The following is a 22,403-nucleotide window of genomic DNA, read 5'->3' on the forward strand; positions in this document are numbered from 1 at the left end:
AACACTAACTACAATGTGAGACTGCTAAAAGTAAAGATGTAAACAATCTTCATTGAGCAATAATCTGGGTAAGCAAGTGACATTACACATGTCAGTAGTTTTTACTTAATAATAAGGGTTAATAGGTTAACAACTGATAACAGGGTTAAATTATGCTTCCACATCCCATCAGTCAAAATATTCTAGTACTTAGTCAACCCCATTTAAATAAGATAGACAATGTATCACCAGGGGGTTTGATATTTTATAATAATTCTGTTTAAGGAATCATGTTATTGGTTTTCTTCCTCTGTTTGTCAGAATGTTATGAAAAGGCTTACTCTGCAGCAAGTTCTCCATTTTACAGTGAGGTCACTGCCAGGCCATCGCAGCAAGGTAGATACATACTATCATAGCTGCCTCTTTATCGGAGAATACGTCAATGTTAAGTGTCTGTAAAGCACAAAATCAAATGGATCCATTCTAGATATCAAAAAAGATTAACATGCAGGTAATGAAAGTTCAAAGCCAATCAAAGCAACATATATTGTTTATATACTGTCTACTTACATTGCAGTTTTCAGAAGCTACGTACTTTGCTGAAGAGTACAGCACCCTCCCCAGGAATTTAACCTTGCTCTCTACCTTCTGTGCCACTCATTGTCCCTGTACCACAGTGCTGCAGGTGCAAATAAAAATAAGTACAGACTTTTTGCTCTGTAACCCTCACAATCAGATGTGCTGTATATTTTATAATTGGTGCTAACAGAGATGTGTGCCTCTGGCTGCATTTGTCCACAACACACATTACAGCATTTCATATTTACATCAAGGGACGTGGTGCTGTGATCTAGGTACCCCAGGACGATCGGCCAAGTGCTCCTCAGGTACCAACACACCCAGAGTGTGGTGCGGTTAAAATTTGGTTATGTCACCCACCTGGGAACCAGAAGAAGCAATAGCCTGAAGAACTGAATGTTTTTTTCTGTTTTAAAGTTTTTGATATAATTATTTTGATACAGTTCCAGCCAAGGTTGATCACACTTGCTTTCCCAATGGCACATGAAAATGGCAAGCCTTAAAGGATCATATTACTGGAATCATACACAAATCATGTAATATCTATAAGGAGAATTAATACCTCTTTAAAAAAGATATTGTTTGTGCCAGTAAATGTGTGGTATGTTTTTATTTTTACTTTGTGTACTCCCTGTTCTTCCTCAAGACCACTTACAAATTCAGATGCTTTGTTAAAAATGTTTATCTTGTACAACAAAATATAAAAACATAAAATTTTAAACTAAATCCATTGTGACATCAAAACATCCAAACAAACATGTCCCAGTTAACATGACCCAGTTAACCACAATGTCAGAAAGTGCCCCAATGAGGCTGTTAACTGTTAACTGCAACAGTCTACTCACCTCAGCTCATTGGCACCATCCCTGTCATCTGTCACTTTCACACACACCCGGCTGCCCAGGGCTGGAAACCGAGGGCTTTCACAGAGGAATCCCTCACACTTCCTGCACCCAGACGACTGTGCAGCACAATTCCCAGGTGAGTCACTGAGGTCCAAACCTCCAAATGTTTCCAGTAGGCCTCTTGGGCCTTACCTTAACACCAGCCTTCAACCTCCCAATGCTAACCACCACAGTTACTGTCACAATCATTAGTGTTTGCTCACTTCATGGAAATTAAATACTGCTTGACAGTACAGGGAAAATGCTCCAACAACACCTGAACCCAAAAATGCCCAGAGCCCAGGCTATTCTTGCCAGCTACCATACTGTTAGCGACGCAATCCTTATACAAAACAATCTATGGATGCCTTTATTATTAATAGGCCACTGTTGTGAGTCTTACATTTTTGGGGACCGACAGGAGGCCCCCCCCTCCATGTGGGCTGGCGACCGGTGCTGAGGGGCTGTGCTGCTGGGAGCGTGTTGCCCATCTGGCAGGGCAGGATTTAGCCCTAATCCCCAGCCTCTCCACAGGGGGCTCCAAACTGCTGACCAGCCCTCCCCTGCAGACACACGCAGATACAGTATACGCAGTAACACACATACAGCGCACACAATAACCCAAAAACACACACACATAAAGCAACTTATTACTGTGCATTTCACAGAGGCAAGGTTACAATTATATGTGGCACCATCAAGGTGTATGCCTCACTATCTGGGAGATAAAGGGAGAGGGGAGTGTTGGCTTTACAGGGATAAAGGGATGATGCAGGGTGTGACATTTCGGGACTGGTCGCAATAGAAAGCCAGCCAGCAAGGTGTTAAACAGTCCAGACACAAAATTACAAAGGTTACCATACATGCACAGATACATACATACATGCATACATACATTAATACAATATTCCCAGTAATACAAAAGCACATACATACATTCAGCATACACACGAATACACGCACAAAGGAAAAAGCATACTCAATAATGCACTGGTACAACATATTGAAGAACACAAAACATGTGCACACAAATATACATAGAGTATAAGAACACATACAGTATTTTTCAGAACACACAACCAAATGCAAAATGCACACTCAAGAATACAGTGTACAGTAGGCCCAAGGACATTCACCAAGTGACAGCATACTCTGGAATACACATACATTCACGCCCATAGGTATCTGAGTACACTTAAGAACAAATAATAAACAGGAAAAAAAGACAGCAAAAAAGATCTTAAAAATACCTCAAATTAGATGGTCTTGTGTGTAGGAATTCCAAAAAATATGTGAAAAATAGATTTTAAAAGAGATAAAAAACACAGACATTACAGACACTTGAATAAAAACTTGCATAAGGAATATATTACTGACAGCTTCTTTTTTAACAAACAAAAGACAAAGTCACAAAATTTGAATTTGAAGGACGGGTCACCAAAGAAAACATCCTGTTCTATTACATCCACATTTCAGCTTTATATTATATTATTATAAGACAAGATAATATTTAGTAAACAGTGTCGGCAGATAGAGTACATATACAACCTTCAGATAGAAAGTATAAACAAAACCACCCTTATCTTCAGTCTATCCCATCAAACTGGCATAACTGCACACAAGATTGTATAGACACACAGACATAAAACCACACACAATTACAAGCAACAAGAGGTAGATATACAATCACACACACACACACACACACACACACTCACAAGGGCGTGCCCACCAATCCATAGATAATCTGCTCAACTCAGTCCTGTCCGTATACACACACTCACACACACACACACACTGACAAACACACATCACTGTACTTATCACTAGAAGACAGGCCAGTGATACCTGCCAATCTGCAATCGCATTTGTCTGTTTAGATTTGTTTTGCTTTAAGCTTCCCTTGTTTTTGCACGCCTGCAGAACTGCACATGTGACAGCAGGAGAAAGGTGCAAACCTGCAGATCTGCGCATGTGACAGCAGGAGAAAGGTGCAGATCTGCAGATCTGCGCATGCGACAGCAGGAGAAAGGTGCAAACCTGCAGATCTGCGCATGCGACAGCAGGAGAAAGATGCAAACCTGCAGATCTGCGCATGCGACAGCAGGAGAAAGATGAAAACCTGCAGATCTGCGCATGTGACAGCAGGAGAAAGATGCAAACCTGCAGATCTGCGCATGCGACAGCAGGAGAAAGATGCAAACCTGCAGATCTGCGCATGTGACAGCAGGAGAAAGGTGCAAACCTGCAGATCTGCGCATGTGACAGCAGGAGAAAGGTGCAAACCTGCAGATCTGCGCATGTGAGAGCAGGAGAAAGGACACACTGCTTCAAATCTGAGCATGCGAGCAGGGAATCCGCGCGTGCCTGCAGGTCTGCATGCGCAGTGCCAGGAGAAAGAGCCGTTTCCACCGGTCCCGCATCCCTCTCAGCCTCCCGGACCGAGACCCTCCCAGCTCTGGCTGTCCGGGATGCGGGGGGGGAGCAGATAAACCGCGGCGCTGAGAAGCACGCACCCCGTCCCAGCCGGAGCGCCGCCGCTGGGCCTCCAGGCCCGGTAATTACCATAGACAGCAGAACCCAGGGACACAGAGGCTCAAACACCAGCACAGCATTACACGCGCTTTGTACAGTATTACACAATATCTTATTATCCCATTCAAGGCCTTCTATTAGCTCAATTGGATAGTGGGATTTCCATTTGTAAACTGGGAGCTTTTAGATTAGTTTGCCTCTGTCTGCGATGAGGAGCTCCCCAGTGACTGTACTGTACATGAGCATTCAGCAAAGCGCACGGGAGTGACAGGACTGCAGAAAACTCCAGAAACACCCTATAACATTTTACAAAAATTTAAGTTCACGTGGGCATACACCTGGAACTGTGGCTTCAGTCTCACACAGTGAAAGATGCTGCCCGTTCAACACTCTGTTAAAAGGAAACCAAACGCAGCCGCAGCGTGCTCTTTCTGAGGCTGGTGCAGAGCAGTACTCCGCGGAGCACTGGCACGAACCGCTGCTGTGTCTGCAGGCTCCCGTTCAGACACACTGGGGCTCCGGGGTCCACAGAGGCAGCAAATTATGAAAATGCTTCTGTGTGCTGAATGGCGGCTGAATTCCGTAATGTGGCACAAAATTATCACCTGAGGGGGAAATGCAGCCATCTCGATTGGTGAAACAGCTCTGAACCGCCAACTGTACCCCCCCCACCCCACCCCCCCTCCTCCTTCCCCACCCTCGCTCTCACCAATTCAGGAAACCCAACAAAGACATTACCCTGGGCCCGACGGCACACTTCTTGTGCATAGACGGGGAGGCAGCCATTAGATGGGCCCGGGGCTGTTCGCTGAGGTGCCTAATGCGTCCGTTTACTCCTCAATTATTCAAATGGGTCCATGGCGAGGAGCGTCAAATGGGGAAATGGGGCCTTTTTCCGCTTCCTTTCCCAAACGGGTACGGGAAATTTTCTGGGCTGTGAACGTCTATCGAGCAGCTCGCACGAATCTGAGAGCATTCACACTGCTGTTATTGGAATTCCAGAATTGCGGCTACACGCATGTGGGCACTGGTATCTCTCCAGTGAAGCCATGGTAGCTTTAAAGGGATAATTCAATTTCAAGAGTTTTTAAAGTACTAAAATATCAATTAAAATAAAATATTATTCCAGTTTGAGTATATGTTCTCGATTGGACCGGACAGTTTCTGTGTGTGGCGAAGGATATTGCAGATGACCAGCTGGCTTTTCAATGCCGAGGATCAGGGAATTCAGGGTTCATGGTCTAAAGCGAGAAAATACACTTAAAGAAGCTCCAAGCAGCTTGTACAGCAACATCATCCGTCCAGAGGCCGCACATGTGTGTATTACCTGATTATTTTTCAAACTTTATGCTCAATCTTATTTTTGACTGGAACTATTTGCTACGACACATGCAGCCAGCATGTGCACCACCAGCACTGTAAAGCCAGCAGGCATTGAGAAATGTTTTTATCTAAAATGTCTGCCATTACACAGAAAATTACAAATACGGAAAAAAAAGTGAACTAATCTTCCAATAAAAAGACATACAGCCAAACATTAATTTAAGCATTGGCTCATGCAAGGGAGCCTCTCCAAACAAAACTGTGAGTAATAAAAATTATTGTGAAAGCTCACATTCAGCAATGCCAGGCTCACACAACATGATTAAAGTAAAGGGTGAGGAAGGTGAAGGGGTGAGAGAGGCAGGTGAGGCAGTGATGTGACAGGGTGAAGGAGAGGTGGAATGGAGGGAGAACAAGTGATGGAGTGTGGTGATGGGGCGAGTTAAGGATATTGAAACAGCCATGCGAGGGGTGAGAGAGAAATGAGGCAGTAAAGTTGAAGGGCCTGATTCTGTTCATCTCACGAGTGTCACCCTCACCCTTGACCTCCTTGACCTGCAGGAGCCTCAACAGAAGGGGACAAACAGTGGTGATGACCCTGTTAGCTGACTGGCCCATCACACAGAAGCAAAGAGTCTGTTTACTTGATGGTAGTGATCTCACCAGCAGAGTCTTTATACAGAATAAAAAACAGGCTCAAAATATTGCCTCAAATTCTTTGTTTTTGTTCACGTCTTTTCCACAAAGAGCCTGCATCAAAAGCCCAATGTTTCGGCCAAAGCCTTTCTTAGGGGCGTATATTTTCAAAGATCCTAGAACACTGGCTCTGCTTTGGAAATTATTCACGCCTTGTAGCTCATTATACACATTAAACTGGAAATACTTCCATATCAGCTTCAAAAGTTCAACTGTTTTTGACAATACCATCGTGGCACTTACGTGAAAATATTAGGACACGGTCAGAAGATAACAAAACGTCATGCCCTTCAGTAATATGATTTAAAGGGGCACTCTGATTCAAAACCAGCAATCAAAGCCCATAAAATGTTTTTTTTTTAAACAAATGATGCATGAGAATTAAATTATCCCACAGGCTACTGACAGCGGGAGCAGGTTACAATCATTTATATCCTGAAGACGGCAATTACTAACATTATTTGATATGGTATTTTTACTTTTTAAATGCACCTTACATAGTTTACAAAGCAGTATGCCTGTCACAAAATCTTCACTTGTTATATCTCAGAGGCTCTAAAAGAGGTTTATGTGGGAGAGTAAAATAGCCTGTGTGAGTCACAGTGTATGTATGTGATGCAATGTGTATGGATCACATTCATTTAGTATGTCCCCACTTAGCTTGCCATATCTTTCACACACATATGCATACACACGCGCTTGCCCGCAGACACATGCACACATGCACACACATACACACGCACGCACACAGGCACACACATACACACGCACGCACACACGCACACACATGCACACACACGCATTTGGGAGTCACAGCAGAGGGAGCAGAAAAAGGTATAATTAGAAGAGCCAGGAGGCCTCCGCCCATATTCCTGCCAGCCTGAGTCTATGGGAAGCACTGACTGAGCCATCATGGCCTCCTTCCTATCAGCCAGTCGCCACTGCCACCCATTGCCCTGCCAGCAAGCCACCGCACACACGCAAGCGCTTGTCCCATCAGCCCTACAGGAGTGTGTGGAAGTGGAGGGGGGGAGAGATTAACAGGGGGTCCAAGGTTAAGACTGGAAATATAGATGGCACGATCCCCCAAAAATCCCCCCTCCCCAGCTACATTGTGCCAGGGTTTAATAATTGAAGAAGATGAGACTGTTTGGGGGGTTTGGGGGATTACATGGAGGGGAGGACCATGCAGGGGAGCTGGGGTGGGGGTAGGAGGGGTGTGACAAGTACCCCAAGAGCCGCCAGGGGGCTTCTGGTCACCTTATCACCTCACAGCGTCTGGATACAGCGAGCGAGGGGAACGCGCTCCACTAACACTGTGGACACTCGCAGGGAGAGATGCACTCAGTCACCCAAACAATGAAAACCACCTTCATACACAACGAGCTGCGCTCAGGAGCCTACACACCACCCAGCGCACAATGGGAGAAGCATAATGATGTACGTATATATCGGCATACCGGCACATCAGGGGCCCGTTCCACCAATACAGGCGCGTGCGGAGCCCGGCACAGGGACTCCGAGGGGCACAGAACACATTTAACAGCACAATTACACAGGCTGGAGAGTCACACAGGGAAACGCAAACTGAAAACCACAACACAATGCGCCGACACACAGGACACACGCTCACAAAACAATCGCTAAAAGCCATTATGCTCAAAGCACAATGCCGCAACAAAGGGAAAATGCGCGCACAAACACACAGACATTGATTGACACAATGAAAAGAAAGAAAACCTTTTTCACACACCTGTACAAACGGACACGTCGACAAAGGCAAATATTCATCAACATAATAGAAAACAAACAGCGGTGTTCAGGTTCACTGAAGAGGCAAACGAAGGTAAGTACAGCCTTTAAGTAAAATACACACATTAAAACACTCCAACACACTGAGGTCCGCACACTCCCCTAACACTGCGGGAAAGATGGAGCCCACACAAACGCAAACCCACACAGAAACTATGATACAAATGCACATATTCGGTCTCACCAGCACCACAAAAAATGGTACAAAAATATATATGAAGTACAGTATTTTTATACGCTGAATAAAGTAATACTGACTGAAAAGCAATTGTTGTTGTGCTTTGGATAATAAAATAAACCCTATGAAGTCTCTTGCGACAGGGAGGTGTACATGGACTCAGACAAACCTATTCAAAGCACCAAAGCCAGTAGTAGACATGCAGTAGATTTAAAGCAATTGCATCACAATTTATCTGTAATTTCAGCAAGCGTAATGCTTTCATCTCATTAACTTCCCAACACAATGAAACATTATGGGCCCAGTGGCAATGCAGCTGTTTCTGTCAGCCTAGGCCCAGTGCACTGAGCACTATGCCAAGAATGAGTTTCATCCCAATTGCGCGAGCATGCTTCTAGCATGTCATTTTTTTCTCTTTTTTGGCTGGATGGTTAATAATAATTTAAATAATTACATTTGTGGTACACAGTAACAAAAAAAAACCCACATTTGTCAGAAGAGTTCTATGTCGTGGTCTGGCTTTTCAGTCACATGCTTTGTTTTTTCAGTGTCTATCAATGAATTATGGATAGCAGGTAAATTATTCAGAACATAAAGAAATATTGAACAAAGGACATCCTGTAAAAAACAAATTTTTTATTGAAAATTTGGGTTCTGGTAACCATTGATATCTGTGAAATGGAGTGTTTAATCACAGAAAGGCTGTTTGAGGATGGCACAATGCTGCATGCTATTAATTCTACAAACATGAATAGGTGAGGGGGGGTGCCAATTCTTAAAATAGAAAACGCCTCACATTTTATTTCTCCCGTTTCAATGTTCTTTCACTGACGCCATCTTATATGGTCCAACCTGTGATTCCTTTCACTTCAAAGCTTTCTCAAATTTATACGTAAACATTCCTCTTTTTTTTGATAATTGTGACAAATTTCAACTTGAATGAAATTACGCTGTCACTAGTATTTATACATTCTCCTAACTTTCATCCCAATTGCAAGCTTTTAATTAGGTTGCAGGCTTTTAATCAGGAAAGATTCATTATTATCACATGATATTATCAAATTATGGCAGTGATATCTGCCACAGAGTGGAAACACTACCACAGAGCTGTCTAACCACCTACCATGGCTGCTAAGATTGTAAATGGCAGCACATACCTTCATAGCACTGACATAACGTCATTAAGGGTAACCGTTATAAAAAGCAGGTAATCCCTATGAGCCATTTTGGCACATTTCAACATTATTATTGCTAGATTGAAGGCCTCCTTCCCTGGGTAATGCTAACATTAACTGTGTTTCCCAACAGGACTCCCAGTCTCAGCACGGCCGTGGTCAGGGCTTGATTGCTCAGTAGCTCATCGCACGAAGGGCTGGTGCTTTAGCTATGTGCGCCACCTGGAAGCCACCCAGGAAAGCTTTATGTGGTTCCCTCCTCTATAAAACATCTAAATGCCTAAAGGTGGGGCATTGTCACTGATTATTTGTGAAACAGGACCTAACCTTGGGGGTCTGATAGCCGCAGTGCCATCCATCAGTACAGTCTGAGCAGGAGCAGCCACGTGACAGTCACAATAAGACAGTACTTCTGATTGCTGAGTGCTGACTACTTGGCTTGCAATAATTCTTCAAATAGCTTTTTAATCATCATTTAAATAATAAACTGCATTGCCATTTTCTTTGATTGAAGGAGAAATAAGTACTACCAATAAGTATTATTCAGTATTACTGCTAATGTGGTTAATTTCAGTGTAACTTGCATCTTGGTTTCCTCTTTTCAAGTTAAACAGGCTATGAGGCTTAATCAATTTCTTTCATTCTTGCTTCTTAAAAAAAGAAGCTTGGTGTTGGGTGTTTTGATTTTTGGAATTTTGGGGGTCATTTGTGGGGGGAATCACAGCACAGTCGAGTTCAGTGATAAAAGCAAATCACTGTATGCTAATTCTTGGCAACCGCATAGTCCATTGACAAGAGTAGCTGCAGTATTTTTTTTAAATGGAGATGTACAATGGCGTGCGAGAAACACATCTAGTTTCCAGGCTCTGCGTGCGCAGGCCGAAAGGAAAGAGGACGGGTTTGTTGTGGCACACGCGTCCTTGAAACAGGTTTCCCTTCTTCAGGACTGATCAGCAAAGAAGTTTGCAGAATGTAAGATGTTGCAGAATTTGTGGCCAGCTCTGTACATTATGCCTCTTCATCCACCACTACCCCCCCCCCCCCCATTTTTTTACACCCAGCCAGGGAGATAGACCCAGCAGCTAAAGCCGTCTTTTCAGCCTGTTTTCCCGTTCAGTCTATCTGAGACGCGCAGCAAGCGGAGGTGTCGCTTTTTCCTCTGGCATTTCGGACAGTATCTACTTATAGAAAGGAGAAAAGAGAAAAGAAAAACAGAAGGGGTATTATCAGGGAGGGATGAGAGCAGCAGAGGCATTTTGTCTCTTTATTCCCCTCCTAAGCCCTGGGCTTTGCTCCCAATCCGATTGGACGATACGGCCAGGGATGTAAATGAAATGCAAAGAGGAATAAGGCTGGCTTCCCATCTCCAATACCCCCCCCCCACCCCCCCACCTCCCCCCCAAACCTCTCTCTCAGTGTTCTATCTCTCACATGCTTTTCTGTTGCTATTCTCTTTCTCGTGCACGCGCTTTCTTGTTGTTTATAGTGCTGTCTCTCTGTTTCCCATTCATGGGCCTGCATCTTTCTCTCTCTCTCTCTCTCTCCCCCTCGCTCTCTCTCTCTCCCCCTCGCTCTCGCTCTCTCTCTCTCTCTCCCCCTCGCTCTCTCTCTCTCTCTGGCTGGGCTCACAGCCCTTATCTGCTCAGACGCCCCACATTCCAGCGTTGCCGTGGCTCCCTGCCTGCATTCGTGGTCACGGCGATTCCACGGGTTCCCACAATCCCCCAGCAGCTCACTGACTTGGGGTGGGTAACTGACACTCACCGCGACAGGGGGGAGGGAGAGAGAGAGAGAGAGAGGACAGCGGAGAGAGGGGACAAATGCATTGGAGGATTTTGGAGGGATGGAGGTGAGAATAAGAGCGTGATTGCATTTGGTTTACAGCCTATTCCCAGCACTGAAACTCACACCGCTAAACACTGACCCAGCACTGCAGGCTCTTTAGCACTGAACCTGCCCCATAAGCTGCATAACCGCATGCCAAATACTGTCCACTACTGATAGAAGACACGACAGCCACTTGACCAAAAGGACATAATGTGGCAGAGAAAATGTGGCTCGTCATGACTGTCACTCATGCTTCCTTTTCATTAGCTTCAATGCTAACCTCCATTATCAAACAATGATACAAACAGCAGGTCCACAAACTGAGATGTGCACAAAGCGAGAAATACAAATGGTCAAACAAGGAAGAGGCTCCAGATCTGTTTCACTCAACCTCTGGCTCTTTTAATCTCACATTCCCCCTCTGCCTCTTCTTCAAAGCAGTTATTAAGCCAGCAGCAGACTCAAATTCAGTAGCACATTCATTTTTGCAGAGACTACAGGCACAGAGAGGTACGTCTTTATTAATGTGCTTAATCCGTGAAGGCAGAAGCCTCTTTCCCTTTTTTTTTAACCAGCAGTGATGCAAGGCAGTAGACCCATCTGTGACAGGCCCAATGTCTTCTAAACTCAAGTCAGGGAGGGAAATGCCATTTTGCAAGATTTTGAAAAAAACATTCCACCACCTCCTACCCCTTCCCCACAGCGATCCCTCCCAACACATGCACGTGCACTGCCTCACATCCGAGTACTGGAGAGTGACCCGTTCTATCATAATCAGTCTGAAGTCACCATGGCCAATTTCAACTGGTTGACAAAATGTCAGCTTAGGAGTGCAAAACCACCCAGCAAAAAAAAGATATGGGGAAGGGCAGGGGAAAAGATGGACGTCAGAGCAGAAGGAGGGTCGCGAGGCCCAGGAACTGAGAGCATGCCCGAGCACGGCCAGGCATGCCTCCTCTCTGAGACAGGGGGAGCTCGACGGAGAAAGCGGGGTGCAAACGATATCGCCCAGGCCACGAAGGGGGCGATGACCTCCGCAAGGGGGTGTCGTTCTCCTGTTCCACCCCCCCGTTCTCCTCCTGGAGCACTCCAGCGACCTGGGACGGCTCTGTATTACCGTTCACATCCATTCTTTGGGACAGGCGGCCTTTTGGGAGACAAGGAGGGCTTACAGGTGAGACAACCAGGCACAGGGGAGGGGGACTCTTTGGCTTGCACCAAACCACCACTGCCCCATGCGGACCACCCACGCAGAGGAGCCGACGGATGGATTTATTGGCTGCTAATCCAGAGCTATCCATCCCGTTTCATGGTGCGATTCGAGCCCACGCTGTGACTGGAGCGAACGCAAGTAGCGACCCGTTAGCAAGTCCACCACTGGAAGCCACACGGCGGGAATGACCTTGGTGGAGAAACACCCGAGCATTCCCACAGGACAGTGGGGGACAGCCCACTAAAGACGGAATGCAGCTGATGTTATTGTGCTGTACAACTGAACAGAATGTACAGAAACACTTGATCACAGAAAATATGGAATGGAGTTAGTCATTCTGGAGCAGGGATCAAGTGACTGAGGAACTATCTGGGAACTGGGACCTGTGAGACCCGAAGGCCATAACTGTCACGACATCAGCATTTAAAAGCACTTAACAGATACGCAGATTTCCCATCGAGGCAGATCTTTGTAGTTACAATCATGTGCGCTTTAAAATGTACATGTCGACACTCCAGCATGTATTTCGGGAACTGTTCCGGCTTTGTATGCCTGGCTCCCGAATATTAAAATAGCCTGATATTGTAAAGCCATGCCAAAACAAAATGAATGTAGATCCTCTTCCCGGTCCATCAATTCACTTTCTAATTGCTGTGTCAAACAGTTGGCAGAATGAATCAAGGCAAGCATCCTACACTCTCCAGCGAGGGTTGTGCGGCATGTTATGTTGTGCAACATGATCTTTACTCGAGAATTATGGCAGGCATCAACTAGTTAAAAGTATAAGGGTGTAAAAAAAGCCATTTTGGAGGCAGAAGCTGGATAACCATGTTCGTGCTGAAAATTGCCTGTGAGTCTGAGTGACTAACCATGTGTCCGTGTGTGTCCAGGACCAGAGGCCTGCGTGCTTGCCAGTCTCGCATGCCTGAGAGAGAGAGCATGTTTCCGTGTGCGCCTTAGCATGTCTGCGTGACCGTGCATCTCGAGGAAAGCACTGCCAGTGCTTTACAGGAGGGGGGGGGCGGGGGGGGGGCAGAGCCAGGCACACAGGGTTCCTCTAAAAGGGTCCCTGGCTCAACATTTCACATTTCCTTTAAATCCACCAGGGATTAGAGTCCAGTCAAAAAAACCTCATCAAATCCATTAGTTTTTTAGCGTTTAAAAGGACGAGCACGGGCAGAAATGGTGAGATGGGGGTGTTTTAAGTGCCAGCGCCGGAGCAAGTCTGTCCCAGATTAACTGCCCACTCTAATCCTAATAGCTGTGCCCAAATTTGGACCTCCCTCAATCTCAGGGCTGTGACCCTAACATGTAAAATAAAATATGCACAGCAGGGGGGCTAGGGCTACGTAATTACGGCGTTAGCGACAGAAATTCGGCTTGGCCCGGTCATACCCTACAACCCGGCATGCTTTAAGGTGGAGAGACAAACAGCCAAAAGCATACACGCATAGAATATGCCGTTTTCTTTCTGGGGGGTGGCACAGCTTTCCAGAGACAGCTGTAGAAAGAACACTTGGCAGTGCCTTGTCAAACACAAAGGACTTTTGGATAGTAATATTTTTTAAATGAAAGCATGTTCTTCAAAAATCTTTATTTTAGCCACCCACAGAAACAGCAGTTCTTCACATTCGCTTGGTTCATCTCAGTCAAGTAAAACAGTGCATCTCCAACTCTCTCCCAGCCCTATTCACCCACAGGACCTCGTGGTCCTACTCTCCCCCTTGAGTAGGCTCTAGTAAGTGGCTTGTTATTTCTCAGGTCTGAAGGCACCAACCTCTCTCACCTCAAACCTGAACTATCCACTTGAATAACAAAGTTTTCATGGCTCCTCCTACCCATCAAGAGAAGCCAGCCCAGGTTCCCAAAGTCCTGTCCCACCCTCAGGGGGCGTGTCTCTCTCTGAGTCTCCGCCTCTCTTTGAGCAGGTGTGAGATGGCACCGCGGATTGCTTCGGCCTGGGGGTCCGTGGGCTCCCTGTCCAGGTACAGTCTGAAGTATTTGATGCTCTGGCTCAGGAGGCTGTCCTGACTATGGCCCCGCCCACCTGCCCTCAGCAGCCTCTCACTGGCCAGAGCCATGTTCTTGTCCCAGTTAGAGGGGTGGTCCTTGTGCTTCTCCACTATTTCCTTATACAGCTGCCAAAAAAAGACTGGTCAAAACGGTCTTTCTCATACGGTAATACGGGTCAGTTTCAAATGTTAGTAAAGAGGACACTGTTCCTTAGACTTGACTGCAATATGGTTACTTTCCAATTCCAACAACAATATCACAAACAAACTGCAGCTATCCAGCGTATTTGATATTACAGTTGCAGAAGCCTTGTGTAAGAGTCTGGCCACGTGCAACTGGACTTACAGTGTAGGACACATCGAAGAGCTGCGCCTTGGCCTCTCCCTCCACGCGCTCCGCCAGGTCGTACAGGAAGAAGGCCGTCTTCATCCTGAAACACACACATGGCAGCCGTGGATAGGCTACGCCGAGGCCCAGGCACTGCTGGGGTGGCACCGGCGCAGGAGCGCAAGCGGAAGAGCGGGCGGAGGCGGCGAGGGGCGGGGCTCGGCTGTTCCTACCTGGCCTGCCACATCTCCTCGTTCGCCACCCTCTCCCAGGACCCGGGATGGAAGCTGTGAAGGGAAAGAGCACATCACTGTTAAACAGACGCTATTAGCTTTGGGTCCATGGGGACATGCATCTGTACAATGACCCTATACCACAGAGCAGCTTAAGACGGTTTGAGATTGTGATCGCAGACCAGTTTGGCCATGCGTACGTGCAGAATAGGCTGATATTATGAAAGACACTGAGGTCAGAATTCAAGTAGCATTTTAAAACCTTACTCAGTATTAAATTCAATTTCTTTTCTTGGCAAAACATTTTTTTTGTGAAATTCCCCAAGAATAAACAGCCAAACTGCAATCACAGAACTAAAATTTAAGGACAACTCTGGACTGAATTCTGGCCCCAAGACTGTAGAGCAGGCCGGGCTTTCACAGAAACAACCCAAATGCCCAACAAAATCCCGAAACCAGCCAGCGCAGATCTGAGCGCACCCGTCGTGTGGCTCGGTCCAGTTGTACAGGTCCCGGGTGCGCTGGGCCCACTCCTCCGGGTGGAAGCGGGTCTGGACCGGCACCAGCTGATCGCAGACGCCCCAGGGCCAGCGGGAGAAGCTCCTCTGCCAGCTGGGGTCTCCCTCCGGCAGCCCGATGCAGGCGAAGACGGGCCTCCTGCAGATACAAGGAGCACCGCGTGGCTGTACCAAAAACTAACCTCTCACAACACAACTGACCTCTCACAACACAAACCAACCACACACAACACAAACCAACCACACACAACACAAACCAACCACACACAATACAACTGACCACACACAACACAAACCAACCACTCACAACACAACTGACCACTCACAACACAAACCAACCACACACAACACAACTGACCACACACAACACAAACCAACCACTCACAACACAACTGACCACTCACAACACAAACCAACCTCTCACAACACAACTGACCTCTCACAACACAAACCAACCACACACAACACAACTGACCACTCACAATTAACCACTCACAACACAAACCACTCACAACACAACCGACCACTCACAACACAAACAACCACTCACAACACAACTGACCACTGACAATTAACCTCTCACAACACAACTGACCTCTCACAACACAAACAACCACTCACAACACAACTGACCACTCACAACACAAACCAACCACTCACAACACAACTGACCACTCACAACACAAAGAACCACTCACAACACAAACAACCACTCACAACACAAACCAACCACTCACAACACAACTGACCACTCACAACACAAACAACCACTCACAACACAAACCAACCACTCACAACACAAACTAACCACTCACAACACAAACCAACCACACACAACACAACTGACCACTCACAACACAAACCAACCACACACAACACAACTGACCACTCACAACACAACTGACCACTCACAACACAAACCAACCACTCACAACACAAACAACCACTCACAACACAACTGACCACTCACAACACAAACAACCACTCACAACACAAACCAACCACTCACAACACAACTGACCACTCACAACACAAACAACCACTCACAACACAACTGACCACTCACAACACAAACAACCACTCACAACACAAACCAACCACACACAACACAAACTAACCACTCACAATTTACAAACTAACCATTCACTACACAAACCACTCACACACAGCACAAACCAACCACTCACTTCACAAACCAACCACACACAACACAAACTAACCACTCACTTCACAAACCACTCACAACTAACCACACACATCACAAACTAGCCACTCACAACACAAACCACTCACAACTAACCACACACACATCACAAACTATCCACTCACAACTAACCAGTCACAACAGAAACTAACCATTCACAACAAAAATGAACCACTCACAACACAAACTAACCACTCACAACACAAATTATCCACTCACGACACAAACTAACCACGCATAACACAAACCGCTCAACTAACCACACACACATCACAAACTATCCACTCACAACACAAAATAATCATTCACAATACAAACTAACCACTCACAGCACAAACTAACTGCAAACACAAACCACTCATGACACAAAAATTCTCATTCACACCCCTGCTTACAGGAGCAGTGAGAAAGAACTATGCCAAGAAAAATAAATGTACAGGCTCACTTATTAGGCGAAGCACTGCTGCTATGCCCTTGACCAAAGTGTTTTTTAACCAGAACCGCCACAATATCCAGCTGGCCAAAATGGATATTTTCAAAAGCTACAAAAGTTGGCCCAGGCCCCTACCAAGGAAATGAATAACATGCGGTTTCTGTATATGTGGGGTTAAGTTAGCCCCCGGAGAAGGTTTAGTACAATCTAATCTGAAGAGGGCCTAGAACACAAGGGCCTGGCACACAGTGCGCTCACATGCGGACAAGCATTTCTACCCTTTTCCCACAAAAAAACCAAGCCCTGGGGGTTAATCCTGTTGGTCAATATTTTGCGCTTTAAGATGCCATTGTTTGCCAAGCAAACACTGCCACCTGGTGGAGGGAAACATACCCAGCTTTGACACTTCCCATATTCTGTTTTAGCCTTTCTCAGTATATCCTCTGTACCTGCACTCATTAAAACACACTCCCAAATAAATGAGGTAAATGAAGACTCCCTCACTGTGGGTTGTGGGCCAGGAACTGCTCTAGACTGAACGTGTTCTTCTCCTCCGATGGCAGAGGGTCCCACAGGAGGCCTGGGAAGTGCACCCCGCTGAGGTGCTGCCCCAGCTTCGGCACATACCAGGGGTACGTCATCATCTGCGGGGAGAAAGCACGGCCAAGCCAGTCACGTACACCTTCCCGGACTCGAGCAGCCAATCAGAGGAGCTCAGCTTGAGCTGTTGATCTGAGAGAACCAATCGGCGTTCGCCCTTTGCTCCGGGGCTCTGACCTCCTGGTCGACGAGGCTCACGTCGGGCCGCAGCCCCTGACAGTAGTGCAGGTAGCGCAGGGTGTTCCCCGGCAGGTCTCCCCGAGTCAGAACCATGGAATTCTGGGGGACGGAGTCCAGAACGCCCCTGGCGAACCTCTCCACCACGTCACTGCGGCTCAGATCACAGTCCCTGTGACACACACGCACGCATTGCCACAGTGACAGAATCAGCATGCAGAGAAAGCCAGCACTGTGACAGAATCAATACACAAAAAAAAAACGCATTTCCCTATACTTATCAGTACCGCACCAGAGAGGGGATGCGATGCTGCAGCACTGCAAACCACACTCTGTTACACAGTGCTAACATCATTCAGCCACACCGCACTCCAATCTCAGGAGTGGCTGTGTGTGTGTAAGAGTGTTTGATGTCTTGATGTGTTTGATGCACACGCTGAGTGTGTACCCATATTCCTGATGTAGGTTTTGTTCTGTTTAAGCAGCGTACATTTTCATAGTGTTCCTTGGCAAGTCATCATTTTCCCTCTATCTCTCTCTTCCCTTCCCTGCTCTCTCACGCTCGCTCTCTCTCTCCGCCCGCCCCCCCCCCCCCGCGCTCGGCTCTCTCTCCCTCAGGCAGGAGCCCCCGCTGAGATGCTCTGTGATTTGACTGTCTGATCAGTGGCGGGCGGGCGCCATGTGAACCGACAGCGCCGTCCAGGTTGCGCACCTGATCAAAGCGGCGCTCTGATGTCTCGCAAAGTGCCTCGTTAGCGTAATCTGCTGACTCCCATCGCCGAACGTCTCGAACGGCGCGTTAACGACTCCGTTATCGGGCGGCTCGGCCGTCATTCCAGACCCCCGCGAAGGGAGGAGCGGAACGGCGGAGTTTCCCGCGAGGCTCTCCCTTCTCCCTAAATGCACTGCCACGCGCTGTCCTAGGCCTGGAGACCGGGGTGCTCCAGTCAGAGTGAGTCACATTTGGGGCCTGACGCTGCCTAGTAACAGGCGTCCCGATCCAAGGCTGGACTGGGACGCTTCTTAGAGGCTGGGACAGTGACCGGTGGGGTGGGGGGGGGGTGAAGGGTGGTAACGGTGAAGTGGGGTGCAGACGCGTCCAGTACAGACAGACTTTACGGCACTCCTTGTGCAGTCCGCTCTCACCGTGGCTGAAACTGTGAACTCTTAAACCTGCCTGTGTAACCCCCACTGCTCCCGCCCTTGTTCAACTGTGCACCTCACAATGATTAGAGTGTGCGCTTGCACAGTGCAATACTCAGCACTCTTACTCAACACTTATACTGACACACTCCTGTCATAGCACTTCTGTATTTATTCAACAGCAAAGCAGGGATCCTCTGTCCATGCAGACCTCCAGGCATTACTGAAGGCCTTGGCTGCAGTGCTGCAGGTGGCGATCTCTCTCCTTCTTCACTAGTCCCCCAGCTCTCCGCTGCTGCTCACCTGTGGTTGGAGTGCGCCAGGTGTGCCACCAGCATGGCGGTGAGGGCCCAGCCCCCAGCGCTCCACAGAGCCCCCCTGCCCAGCCACTGCTCCAGCGCCCCCTGCAGGCCGCTCAGGCCCAGTCCCGCCAGAACACACAGGGCTGCATCGCTCTGCAACCAGAACCGCTCCACCTGAGCAGACAACGCACAGGCAACACACACAAATACACACACACAGAGAAGCGTGCACACACACATACACACTCACACACACACACCCACCCACAAGCACACACACAGACACAGCCACATACACACGCACAAACATACACAACCACACACACACACAAACACAAGCAAAACATACACAAACACACAGACACACAGACACACACACGTATGCACACAGACACAAGCACAGACACACAACCACAAGGGTCAGGAGAACAGCACAACCCAACAGGTCACTTGCTTGTTGTCCTGTAATTCTCATATGCGTTGCTGTTGTAGCAAGGGCTTCTGTGCTATCCTTTTAACAGGGCCCAAAGAGCTACAATCCAGACGATTTTCCGGGTCTCTCTCTAAATCATCAAGTGCTAAATACCTTTAACATGTGGACTAATTAAGCTTAATAATTAATCTAATTTAGTAATTAAGGATTTGGGTGAAACCTCCTCAGGACCAGATTTGCCAACAGGGTATTTTTCCCCACAACTAATACTGCAGAGTCTGACCTTACAATAGCTTTTTCAATTTGAGGACTTATTGCTCAGTAATTACTGAATACAATAGCATGTCTTGTTAGTCTGTTATTCCTGCCAGGGTGTTATTTTACAAAGGTTCCTCTAAACCCTGCACAGTGCTATGAGTGAGCCACACACTGTCCAGTCAAATCCCGCCCGGTTTGCCCTGAGGACTGTGATTGGAGGAAACAGGAGGACTACAGAGTAAAGCTATGACACTTCAACAATTGACCTTACACAGCCTTGGCAGGTAGCAAATGGCTGCTACAGACAAACAGCAAACCAACAAGATTTTGCAACATCTATCAACAGCAGCACTGATATCTTCATAAAAGAATCAAAGGACCACATAGATCACACCACCCGTAAAATTCGCACAAAGAATCAGAATCACTACAAAGACGTTCTATTTTTAAAATGTTGAATGAATGCACTCGCTGGACTGCCATAATCAAGTAAGACTACGTAAGAACTATCAAGAGATAACTTTCACATACACTGTAACTCCTGCTATCAGACAGACGTAGCCGTTAGCATCAGCCGTTGTGAACATTCATTCAACGACGTATCAATCTCCACCACTCACCACGCCCAGGAGGAGGGGCTTATTGATGTCCAGGTTGGCCCTCCAGGCGAAGAACAGTGAATACAGGAGCAGCATGCTTACCAGCAGCCAGGGCAGGACACAGCGCCTCCTGCAGGTTCACAAGCAGCATGCCTTTCATGATATCCAAAGACCTCATATAGACAGATGCACACCCTTTACTCAGATACACCAACTCACTCTGACAAGCATAAACACACACACCTACCAACACACACACACACACTCTCTCTCTCTCTCTCTCTCTATCCCATGAAGAAACACATACTCCCTCTCACAGACAGAAACACACTCTCACTCTCTCACAGACAGAAACACTCCACTCCCAGACAGAACACATCTCACCTCTCAGACAGAAACACACACACACACTCTTCTACTCAGGCAAAACCCATCCCAGACAGAATGCACACACTCATTCGATAGAACCACCACTCCCCCCACAGATAAGGCATAACTCTCCACAGACAGACACACACACTCTCGTAGAAGCATACCACTCCCCTCACAGAAAAGTTGACTCTTCACAGTATGGAAAGACATGTCTGAAAACACTTCTCAAGTATAGTGAGTGTGTGTGTGTAAGTGAGTGAGTGTGTGTATGTGTGTATAAGAGAGTGAGTGTGTATGTGTGTGTGTATGAGTGAGTGTGTATGTGTGTATGTGTGTATAAGTGAGTGAGTGTGAATGTGTGTACAAGTGAGTGAGCGTGTGTATGTGTGTATAAGTGAGTGAGTGTGTGTATGTATGTATAAGTGTGTATGTGTGTGTGTATGTGTGTATAAGTGTGTGTGCGTATAAGTGAGTGTGTATGTGTATGTGTGTATTAGTGTGTGTGTATGTGTGTATAAGTAAGTGAGTGTGTATGCGTGTATGTATGTGTGTATCTGTATGTGTATGTGTGTGTGTGTGTGTATGTGTGTATTAGTGTGTGTGTGTGTATAAGTGAGTGTGTATGTGTGTGTGTATGTGTGTATAAGTATTTGTGTGTGTGAGAGCACTGTTTCTCCCAGCAGCCAGCCCCTGGCCCTGGGGAGGTGCTGCAGTGCGTTGCTGCTGAATGGCTGTTATCTCCCTGAAAGAGGCGCTCTTTGAAGCGGCTGCTATCTGTGCCTATTAAAGCGCTCCTGACCTGCCCCTGTATGAGCGTGGAGACAGGGGGTCCGGGCCGCCCGGGGGGGGGGGGCCCGTCCCCCGCGCCAGTCTCCGGCACCCCTCCCGCCTCCTGGCACCGCCCGCCTTTATCAGCGCACCTCACACAGACACTGGCACACACGCCTCGGTAATGAATTGGCGCCCCCCCCCTTCCCACGATGCCCGAGAAATTCGCCACCCTCTGGATCTCTCGCACGCAACCGGGCCCAGACCCTGCCCCAAGACAGCCAGCGATTCACCTCTCTCTTCCACACCTTCACACACACCCACACACACATAAACATTCACACACCTTTCACAACTCTCTTTCACATCCAAAGGTACACAAACACACAAGGTAAAGGAGACAGAAACCAGGGAAATTGTGAAGGTGTAAACACTGTTGGCAAAAGATAGTTTTGGCGCAGAGATCTCACCTGTCACTGATGGACAGGAAGCAGGCAACGCCAGCAAGAATGAGGACAGGAAGAGACAGGTCAGCCACACAGTGGTCCAGCTGAGCCCTTGGACAGACAGACAGACACCATGCTGACTGACAGACAGTTTCACTGTACGTGCCCCACCTGTCCCAGAATGAACACTGCTAACTGCATAAACACATCCATGTATCTCCCTGAACACAAGCGTCTGCATCTGCTGCGTGTGTGCGTGCGCGTGCGTGCGTGAATGTGTGTGTTTATGCGTGTGTGCACGTGTGTGTATGTGCGTGTGTACATGTGTGTGTTTGTGCATGTATATGTGTATGCGTGTGTGTGTGTGAGTGCGAGC

At 47.3% G+C, this 22,403-nt stretch overlaps 1 protein-coding gene across 5 annotated transcripts in view; it reads right to left on the reverse strand.

Annotated features, from left to right (window-relative positions):
- Positions 1 to 13,780: 13,780 nt before the first annotated feature.
- Positions 13,781 to 22,403, reverse strand: part of tmem260 (transmembrane protein 260) — a 33,487-nt gene continuing 24,864 nt past the window's right edge. For 4 of the 5 annotated variants that reach the window (XM_064329177.1, XM_064329163.1, XM_064329171.1 and 1 more), the window contains exons 8-16: positions 22,052 to 22,138; positions 20,463 to 20,571; positions 19,153 to 19,325; positions 17,707 to 17,878; positions 17,434 to 17,573; positions 15,255 to 15,431; positions 14,775 to 14,828; positions 14,560 to 14,644; positions 13,781 to 14,339 (exon numbers count right to left, since the gene is read on the reverse strand). In XM_064329177.1, the coding sequence (XP_064185247.1) occupies positions 14,085 to 14,339; positions 14,560 to 14,644; positions 14,775 to 14,828; positions 15,255 to 15,431; positions 17,434 to 17,573; positions 17,707 to 17,878; positions 19,153 to 19,325; positions 20,463 to 20,571; positions 22,052 to 22,138 (1,252 nt within the window). In that variant the 3' untranslated portion in view covers positions 13,781 to 14,084. The remainder of the gene's footprint in view (positions 14,340 to 14,559; positions 14,645 to 14,774; positions 14,829 to 15,254; positions 15,432 to 17,433; positions 17,574 to 17,706; positions 17,879 to 19,152; positions 19,326 to 20,462; positions 20,572 to 22,051; positions 22,139 to 22,403) is intronic. The other variant, XM_064329154.1, reaches the window with a different exon arrangement.

The sequence above is a fragment of the Anguilla rostrata genome, chromosome 1 (genome assembly GCF_018555375.3).
Source record: "Anguilla rostrata isolate EN2019 chromosome 1, ASM1855537v3, whole genome shotgun sequence".
NCBI classification, from domain to species: domain Eukaryota; kingdom Metazoa; phylum Chordata; class Actinopteri; order Anguilliformes; family Anguillidae; genus Anguilla; species Anguilla rostrata.